The following is a 10058-nucleotide window of genomic DNA, read 5'->3' on the forward strand; positions in this document are numbered from 1 at the left end:
ATGGAAGGTAAACCCAGGTTTAATTAGTTCTCCGCAAGAGTTTTCCTAGACAGAGCTCCGCCCTCTTATTCAGTGTGGATCAGGACTAACAGCAGTCTTTATTTTATTTTATTTTAGCCTTCATTTAACCAGGTCGTCCTGTTGAGATACAGTCAGCTCTTTTTCAAGCGAATCCAAGCCAGCAGCCTGACAAACAGTCAAACTGCAACAATTAACAGCAACTCACGCTATAAAATAAATAAAATACATGCGAGATAAAAGCACAGTATTTACCCTCTAAGACCCAATAATAGGAAAAAAGTAAAATAAATTTAATTAATTAATAGAATAAAACACGCAACAAAACACGTCTGTGACAGAAAATAAAAACAGACTATAATAATACAAAAAATTCGAATAATTAGAATATATTTAAATGTAAATGTAGAAAAAATGAGCAAAAAAATAAAACCAAAACATTCTAACAATAACAATGTATGTAACTGTAGAAAATATTTGCAAAAATTATATGTAGAAACACACACAGATGGATAGAAAATAATAAAAATTAAACTAATGTATTTTTTAACAGTGGGTTTTACAAAGTTAAGAATTTACATTAAAGCAACAACAGGTGTGATAAGTAGCTGCTGCAAAATCCTTCATCTGGTTTTTAAAAGTTCCAGTGATGAGTTTCTTTAGATTCAGTGTCACATCCAAGCAGCAGGTGCAGAGTGTTTCCCAAATTCACAACTAATCTTTAATGAACTTTAATAAAAGTGTACCAAAGAGGGCCTTTCAGCTCCAGCATAGAAGGTGCAGTGTTATAAAATATACTCCACTCCAGGTATGTCGTTTAGATTTATTCACCATAAATCAGTATGACTACACAAAGTCTGTAACAGAAACTAAAGCCTAACATGCAAACTGTGACAGGTAACCTTTAGGATTTATGGAGGCTGAAGCCCAACAGCAGAGGAATGAAGGAGGATAAGGTCTGCAGCTTCCTTATGAAGGGTGCTTTCAGCCAAGCAGCAAATGTAGTTTTTGTTGTATTCTGGCATGAATATGAAGCATCTGCTGATAATCTGATCAGAAATGCTTTATTCTCTAATACTGACCTGCATGGTTCAAATCATCAGCTGAAGCCACTTTGTTGCTTTTAATGCTGTCTTTTACCGGTGAAGGACCAAGCCTGCACAAAAACAGGTCTTCTTGCCCAAAGATCATATTGTATTATATAGAAAATATATTCAGAAAAACTCACATGAAATGAATCGATCGGACATGTGCCTGATTAAAAAAAACACTTGAACAGTTTGTATTGTTAAACTTAAACTACAGTTGAAAAGTTTGGGGTCACTTACAAATGTCCTTATTGTTGAAAGAAAATCTGCTTTTTTTCAATGAAGATAACATTAAATGAATCATAAATCCAGTGTAGACATTGTTAATGTGGTAAATGACTATTCTAGCTGGAAACAGCTGATTTTTAATGGAATATCTCCATAGGGGTACAGAGGAACATTTCCAGCAACCATCACTCCTGTGTTCTAATGCTACATTGTGTTAGCTAATGGGGTTGAAAGGCTCATTGATGATTAGAAAACCCTTGTGCAGTTATGTTAGCACATGGATACAAGTGTGAGTTTTCATGGAAAACCTTGAAGTCATGTGGATGACCCCAAACTTTTGAACAGTGTAGATTGTCACTCAATAGGGGGATTGAATCTACATTTTATCAAATCGCCTTTTTTTCTCACTATCCTTAAGAACAACTCCAGGAATCTTTACTTAGACCAGTTGATATCTGGACATGTGTCTTCTAAAAGATACAGGAACACAGAGCTCTGTGTCTGTTAGATCCTACCTGCCTTGAGTTTGGATTTTCTTCAGATGCCAGGTCAAAAATGCTAGATACGATCTTGTCACTCTGAGTCACAACATTTTTTTTTAGGATTACCCTGCTATCATTGTGCCTGTATTGAAACAGATACAGATTTTACGGTTTTCTAATGACTCAATGATTGGCTGTGTTGAAGTGATTCACCTGAAATGCTTTTATCTCCTCCCTGCTGTCACCTGATCGCCGTTTGGAGCTGTCAGGGAGCCAATCAGAAACGGCCGCCGGCCACCTGCAGGAAGTTGGCCGTCCACTATCTCCTCCCTCCTTCGTCTGCAGCCAGATAACAGCCCAACAGTTGGATCAAGCAGCAGCCAGTCACCACCGCAACCTGACGGACGCCAGAACACACTAACGGTCCCTCCGCAGCCCACAGACCCGCTGTCGGCTGCTATTTGGGTGGTTAATCCACTGATGTTAGCGCTGGAAGTTCTAGTAGAAATGTGGTAGTATGTAAATAAGTTTTGTGTGATATTGTCGATAAAGAGGAAGGCTCTAGGGAGAGAGAAAGAGAGAGAGAGAGAGAGGGAGGGACGCAGCTTTCCGTTATTTCACTTCCATCACGCCGCGGCGGCACACGGCACCATGAGCGTCCCGCTTTACGCACCGACCCCCATCCAGCCGGCGCACCCGACCCCCTTCTACATCGAGGACATTCTGGGGAGGACGGCCACTAACACCTCCTCTTCATCCGCCTCTTCGTCCTCCTCCTGCTCCACTCCGGTCATCCCCACACCGACTCTCCCGTCGCCCAACTCCTCCTTCACGAGTCTGATCTCGCCGTACCGGACGCCGATTTACGAACCCACGCCGATTCACCCGGCGCTGTCGCACCACGCCGCGCTGACGGCCACGTACGCCTCCGCCGGGGCTTTCGCCGGCTCCATCTACCCGTTCCACCACCCGCACCACCGCTCCATGGGGGAGTACGCACAGGCGCTGCTGAGGCACGACCACCTGGGTGAGTTGGTTTGAGCTGCGTGCGTAATTCTCATGGTAAAAGTGGACAAACAGAGTCTGCTCATTCTTCCAAATCAATGTCATGTGGAGAATCTCCCCCTAATCACGCTCCTTGTTTACATTCTGTAGTTAAACTCCGGTCTAGACTGCTTGTGCCTCTTCAAGTTCATTATTTGCCAGTTGTTTTTTTTAATCATGCGTTACTGCATATCGGATGATTTCCTGCTTTTTCCTGCAACAAATCAAACCGATTTCAGGGACAGATAAAGCAAAACAACTTGCTTGGTTGGATTGTGTTGCAGCATGAGAGCTTTTTTTTACTCCTGCCATGAAAACTTTTCTGTCTGCACAAGCTTCGTTTCAGCGCCTACGAAACCATTTTTGCATAAGTATCACGCTTTGTCATGCGTATCCAACTGCAGACTGTTGATCTCCAGTTGCATGTGGCGCATAAACAGAGTGCTAGACAGATCATATGCTCCTCTGAAAGTATCCAGTCTGAGGGCACTGTAGTGCGTGATGCCAGAGCCAGCTCATATGAGGCCCATTGTTATTGTGACAGACGTGTGTGGGGCCACAATAGCAGCGGTCACATCCAGGCAGTGTGCTGCTGGTGGGGGTGATGGGAGGTACATGGCAACCTTGACTCGTTTTCCTGGCGCCTATTGTTCTTAAACATCAGAGGAGTAAGTGGGCCGGTGACTAAAACTAACTCACTAAATCACTTGTTGTTTCACCGCTCTCTCTCTCTCCCCCTATCTCTCTTTGTGTTGGTCCATCATTACGCACGCCTGTTTTCTGTATTGTGCGCAACATTCCAAAGTTTTCAGCCCATATCTGCATAAAACCGATGATTTCATGCATTTTATAAGTGTGACTGAGTGGTGGAGCAGGCAGTCCGGTGTGTGTCCGGGGCTGTGTTAATTGGTTTACGTTCATTTGTTTTATAGGCCATTTGAAGCAGTTGCAGTGACTGATGGGCCTCTGGTATTGTGTGACTCTGACTTTGTGCTGCTCAACAAGCCGGGCCCTTTTCCGTTCATAGCGGAAGCCGTGAGCCTGTCGATAGGAGTAAATCTGCTTTCAGAAGCTGTTAAATGTTTTCCTGTCTCACCCCGTCCAGCCGCTTCCTCGGGAGCCCGCTGCACGCTGCTGATTATTTTATCGACATCCTCAATACAGACATATTCAGGAAACACTCGGCCTCTGATAGCCGGGATCCGTTCTTCACATATTGTTGCACTTCCTCTGCCGAGGATGTGGTGACTTTCTGTATGGTTGGTGGCGAGAAGAAGAAGAAAAACACAGCCAGAGAGCAGCTCGGATGGGATGTGAGGAGAAAAGCAGAATTGTGTCACTGAAAGGCGAGAAAGCAAAGTTTCAATTAAGCTCTTATTTTGAAAAACAAAAGGGTTCAGGGTAGAGTTTACATGAGCAAAGCGGGGTCATAAATAAGAGAGAATCCTCTCAGCTGAAGCTACCAGGAGTCTTTTAGATTAGAATAGATGTTTTTTATTCCTCACATACAGTACACTGTACAAATGTTTCACTGTCAAACTCTGTAAACTATAAAACAGTTTGATGCAGTTTATATAACATTTATTAACCAAAAATAGGTTAATCAGGAGAAAATTGTACTGAAAAATTACATTTCCCGACTCCTGCACAGTTTTTAAAGGAAAAATGTCTTAATATGTGTAACAATACGGTCACTTTTGCATTTAATTCTTGAAAAGAATGCAGGTTTTCCAGTTAAACGTACAGAAACGTACTTGTAATAGAAACATGCTGCAATATTTCTAACATGGCAATTTCTGCATGAATTACATGTTAAAAAAAATACAGCTGGCCAAATTGATATATTTTTGTGCTACTAACGGACATATGCTTTGATAGTTCTGACAGCTTTATCCACAATTTTTACTAAAAAATACATCTATTTAATGTCTATTTAATTTTCATGTAATTTTTAAACATTTTTAAAGATTGAAGCTCTTTTTTAACAGTAAAATATGTCCTGAAGCACGTTTTAACTCTGAAATCAACTACATCAATATATTTCTTCACCGTAAATGTAGAAAATGTTTCACCATAATTTTATGGTAGCATTCAGACAACAACAGCTGCCAGGATTTTACTGTAAAGTGTTTGTCTTATGGTGTATGGCAGTGACTTCCACCAAAATATTAAAAAAAAGGTAAGAATATAAAATACAAAATAATAATAAAAAAAAATGCAGATAAAACTACAATATCCATCAATCAATCAAACTTTATTTATATAGCACTTTTCATACAATAAAAATGCAACACAGAGTGCTTTACAACATTTAAAAAACATTAAAATTAAAACAATATACAAGAAAAACAAACACCGGATATTGTCACTAAACATCTGGCACAATAATCTTTTTTTTCGGTGCATTTTTTTTCTGTTCACACTTTATCTCCATTTTTATTCTATTTCAACTTATTATCTCAGTCATATTATAAAGACTGAGACTTTTGGTTTTATAAATATGCAGCCTCTACGTCCTCCCTCTGGAGTCTGCTATCCGTTTATGCACACAATACGTTTTTTATTAGTTTAGTTGAAATATTAAAAAAATGTTGATATCCACCATCTTCCCCATATGTCCTCCTCTGACACTTCCACGTATTACAGGGGGAAAAAAGTTGTTTTTGTTGGAACTAAAGCTGAACCCTCCATAGGATTCGTTTGTTTCTGTGCCTCTTCTCATAAAACATCTTGATTTGCAGTGTTCAAACTTCACATGAACCATTTATTTTTTGCTTCCTCACACCAGTAAAATGTTCTCAGTGCTATCTGTAGATTATCAGGCTGGAACAGAGCCGCTGATGGTGTATCTGTTGGGGCTGTAGAGGGGTTTACCCTCACCTCTAACCTGCAACAACACACAGGAGGAACGCATGAATAGAAACCGCTGCGGTTAAAAAACAGGTGTGCACCACGACAATCTGTCTCTCTTCTGTCTGTCTGTGGATTCTGTGGCTTTAAATGCTAGAGCTTCTGTTTTCTGAGCATTTAAGCCACAGAAAGTCCAGCTAAATATCACTTAATACCTTCTTTGTAGCCTTTTATTAATATCTTCTTTGCTTTTTTAGTAATATTCAGCTCAACGTCAGCCAACAGAATCCTAGAAACTGAGAATCTAGCTGGTTTTCAGCAGCTGTCTGATCATTGTTTCACTCCGAGGGATTTGAAAATGTGAGATATTCGAGTATTAACGTAATAAATCCGCTTTATTCTACCAGTCGCAGTCTTTCTCGGTGTGTATTTTTGCTTTGGATCGGACTGAAAGGCGTCCATTCCCGGCTGGGCAGTGAATGAGTGGTGTGAGTGAGAGCAGAGGATCCAGTTCTCTAATCACAGCTCAGAGCAGGAAGCACATGAAGCGGATATTTGGCCACAGTTTTCACTCTGTCACGACCTTCCTGAGAGCAGCAGCGGCCGTGTTTGTTCCAGGAAATTACCGGAGAACACAGCAGACACGCTCACACTCTTCAGCTCGGCTTTTTTTCATGTGTGCGACTCATTTATTCAACTGTCCTGTTGGAGTTAAGTCTGATTTTATAGCCGAAGTGATGCGTAAAGGTTTGGATACACGGAGCGCACAGGAGGTGGATAATAGTCTCAGCTGTTTGCTCACTTTTCCCGAGTTGCAGTTTAAAATTTTAATGAATAATTAAACAGATGTGTGCATCTGGTTTCTCTCCTGTCTGAAGGCAAACCTCTCCTGTGGACGCCCTTCATCCAGCGGCCTCTGCACAAGAGAAAAGGAGGCCAGGTCCGCTTCTCCAACGACCAGACCATCGAGCTGGAGAAGAAGTTTGAGACCCAGAAATATCTGTCCCCCCCGGAGAGGAAGCGGCTGGCCAAGATGCTGCAGCTCAGCGAGAGACAGGTGAGCCCTGAGCCGGAGCACCTGCATTCATCTGCGCCGATTTTATTTCTGCTGCGCGTCACGATCCAGCAGAGTTAGACATGTGGGGTCAGCAGATTCTTATTCTTATTTATTATTGTTATTATTGTCAGTAGTGTATTTTAATTATTAATGATAATAATAATAGTGTTGTTGTTGATATTATTTTTATTATTATTCAGCGACTTTTGAATTAAAACATATTAAAAATTGACTGTTGTAGTTTTATGCTCATACAGGATAAATATCTAATAGTTTATTAAAAAGGTCAAATGATTTGTTTGTGTTGATAAACTGAGTTTCTGTTAAAATGTCTTTAATTCAAAAGCTGCTAAATAATAATAATTGTTTTTATTATTGTTGTTGTTATTCAGGGGCTTTTGAATTAAAACATATTAAAAATTGACTGTTTTAATTTTATGTCCATACAAGATGAATATCTAATAGTTTATATTTACTCAAAAAAGCTGAATGATTTCTTTGTTTATTAACTGAGTTTGCGGTAATATATTTTTAATTTAAAAGCCACTGAATATTATTGTTGTTGTTGTTCGGCGACTTTTGAATAAAAAAAAACGTATTTAAAATGACTTTGGTTTAATTTAATGCTCATACAGGATAAATATATAATAGTTTATTCACTCTAAAATGACTTGTTTGTGTTTATTAACTGAGTGTGTGTTGGTTTAGTCCAGATTAAGCATTCTGCTGCTGGATGGTTTTGGAATGGAACCTACAGTCATGCAGCAGCTAAAAGGTGTTTTATTCACTGTTTAGTGTCAGAAAGAATCCTCCATAGAAGCTGGATTTGAGCTGGCGCTGGACCCGCAGATTGTAATAAAATAAAACTCACACTCTTTTTTTATTTGTCTCTCAGGTTAAAACTTGGTTCCAGAACCGACGAGCGAAGTGGAGAAGACTAAAGCAGGTGAGAGGGTTTTCTTCCAAAGGATTCCTGGAGTCAATCATCAGTTACTTCAACTCCACCTGTTTTTATTCCTTTATCTCTAAATATAAAACCTCTATGGGAACAGGACTGTGGCTAGAACATGTCTTTGGAGCAGTAAGACAAAGTTAGAAAGGCTGTTAAATGGTCGTTAAAAATAAAGAAACCCGAAGTTGAATTTCTGTAATTATTTATTTGACTAAAACTGAAATAAACTGGACTCAACAAACAGTATTTTTCCATTAGCTTACATGTGTTAATGACACTGAAAATAATCGATGACTTCACATCAAATGTTTTACTGCTTCAACTCAATACTAAACACCACATGGAGTTTCTGAGTTTTTGTCCTGTGTCTCAGTCACTGGTGCCTTTTTTTTATTTAGCTGAAATTTAAACGGTTTGTTGGCAACATTTTAAATGAAAACTGATTCAAGATTCAAGACCTTTATTTGTCTCAGAAATAATAATAATAAGAAAGAATAAAAGCACACAAGAACTAAATGCATCCATTTACCCTCGAGCTTTGGATGGGCTTCCATTTTAGATTTCATCCAGTTATTTGGATAAGGAAGAACCAATAAATATAATAATTGAATAATATATTGTACGTGATTGTTGTGTTTATTATAGTTTTTGTATTTATATTATATGTATTTTATATCTGTGTTGTTCTTATTGCTGTTGTTATGATTTTATTATTAACATTATTATGAACAATTCGCTTTTTTGGGGGAAAAAATTATGCCCACAAATGCAGAAGTCAAGTCCTATAGAAGCATATAAATGTGAATATGTGTATCTGAAGAGAGAGAGAGAGAAATAAATAAATAACGATATAAATCAAAGCGTCTAATTCATATTTTTGATTAAATGTTTATTTCAGCTCACACACATGAAGTCGGTGACTCTCGGAAAGTTCGCAATCCGACCGTTCTTCCGGTTTTTACAGTTAAATAAGTTATTTTTGGGGAATTACAGCAATAATAACGCGCCTTTTGTGCAACGTTTTGCGGTTCAGAGGACTAAAACCCGTCCGTGTATTCGCTCCAGGAGAACCCCCAGGCCGGTAAGAGGGAGCTGGAGGAGGACGGAGCGGCCGGCAGCAGCTCCTCCAAAGCGGACGGGATGAGCGAGGCGGCGGGGATCCAGAGCCCGGAGCACAGACTCTCCAGCCCGGCCTCGGAGGCGGCGCAGTGCGCAGAGCCGGAGTCGGAGGTGTCGGACGATACGGACCAGGAGCTGGACATAGAGGACGAGTTCACAGTGAACCCGCAGTTCTGAGAGCCAGAACAGAGACTGGACGTGATGATGGACTTGAGGCTGGTCGGTAGACTAGATCCTGATCTGGTAAAAAGCCAGCAGAGCCTCCTCAGGGCGCTGCTGTGTGCCAAAGACTGCCAGTGATTCCTGGCTGTAGATGAGTTCCTCTGTACTGTACCATGTGTCCTACTGGATGACTCAAAGCTCTTCAGTCTACAGGCCTCTGCCTCCAAATCCCAGTAAATAATCAGTGTGGCGTGAATTTTGTTTCTATTATCTAAGAAACGACTTTGTGATAAGAATAAATCTGACACTTTGTATATAGCTCGACTGGACTGTGGTTTGTCTATTAATAAGCCTCAAAGTACACAAGAAATGAACGAATGGGGGGTGGGCTGTATAGCTCAATGGGTTAAGCAGGTGAACCATGGGCTGGTCTACGACGCAGCGGCCCTTTGCTGCATGTCTTCCCCCAACTCTTCTCCCCATTTCCTATCAAAAAAGGCCAAAAATAATAGTTTTTAAAAAGAAAGGAATGAATAAACCTCATATTGGGGAAATAAAGGAGGGAGGAATCACAATTAAAAAGATAAATATCATCTTTCAGCTGTCATTTCAAATCCAAATCAATAAGCATGGACCAAAACAGACAATAAGGTGCTTAAAGTAAAAAAAAAAAAAGAAAGTATAAGGAATAATTATTGCATCGAAATAAACATAAACTTTTGATTATTTAAATGTGATGTGTACAAATCCTGAGTATGAGCATGTAGTTCTAATAATGGAATGAGAGTTAACCTAATGGAGAGTTCATTTGCAAAAACAGGTAACTCCGTTTTCAGAAAACTCTTTTTTTTATTGTTTATTTGAGATAATAATATAACACTAATAATTTATTTTTTCTCTGTTTTGTCATGTATTTTTCTACTGAGTCAAATTCACTCAACTTAAGTTTGATATCATCTCAAGTAAACAATAAAAAAAATTCTGAAAATTGATCAAAACGGAGTTATCTGTTTTTGCAAAGGAAGTCTTCATATTTTTCTGGCAACACCCTTTTGGAA

The 10058-nt window shown here is 39.6% G+C and overlaps 1 protein-coding gene across 2 annotated transcripts; it reads left to right on the forward strand.

Annotated features, from left to right (window-relative positions):
• The first annotated feature begins 2171 nt into the window (after window positions 1-2171).
• On the forward strand, window positions 2172-9324 carry hhex (hematopoietically expressed homeobox). Of its 2 annotated transcripts, none has more exons than XM_051939202.1 (4): window positions 2172-2843; window positions 6589-6767; window positions 7663-7713; window positions 8753-8997. In XM_051939202.1, the coding sequence occupies exons 1-4, from the start codon at window positions 2468-2470 to the stop codon at window positions 8861-8863; spliced, it is 717 nt and encodes a 238-aa protein (XP_051795162.1). In that variant the 5' UTR covers window positions 2172-2467; the 3' UTR covers window positions 8864-8997. The 2 variants fall into 2 exon arrangements, with proteins under 2 accessions (XP_051795162.1, XP_022056173.1); XM_022200481.2 differs by having other exon boundaries at window positions 2178-2843; window positions 8785-9324.
• Window positions 9325-10058: the final 734 nt, after the last annotated feature.

The sequence above is a fragment of the Acanthochromis polyacanthus genome, chromosome 19 (assembly GCF_021347895.1).
Source record: "Acanthochromis polyacanthus isolate Apoly-LR-REF ecotype Palm Island chromosome 19, KAUST_Apoly_ChrSc, whole genome shotgun sequence".
Taxonomy (NCBI): Eukaryota; Metazoa; Chordata; class Actinopteri; family Pomacentridae; genus Acanthochromis; species Acanthochromis polyacanthus.

Excerpts from the sequence above, each read along its gene's own strand:
- hhex (XM_022200481.2), top strand. The coding sequence starts at position 2,468 with ATGAGCGTCCCGCTTTACGCACCGACCCCCATCCAGCCGGCGCACCCG. Across the intron at positions 2,844-6,588 it reads GCTGAGGCACGACCACCTGG|GCAAACCTCTCCTGTGGACG; the intron begins GTGAGTTGGTTT and ends TCCTGTCTGAAG. Across the intron at positions 7,714-8,784 it reads AGTGGAGAAGACTAAAGCAG|GAGAACCCCCAGGCCGGTAA; the intron begins GTGAGAGGGTTT and ends TATTCGCTCCAG.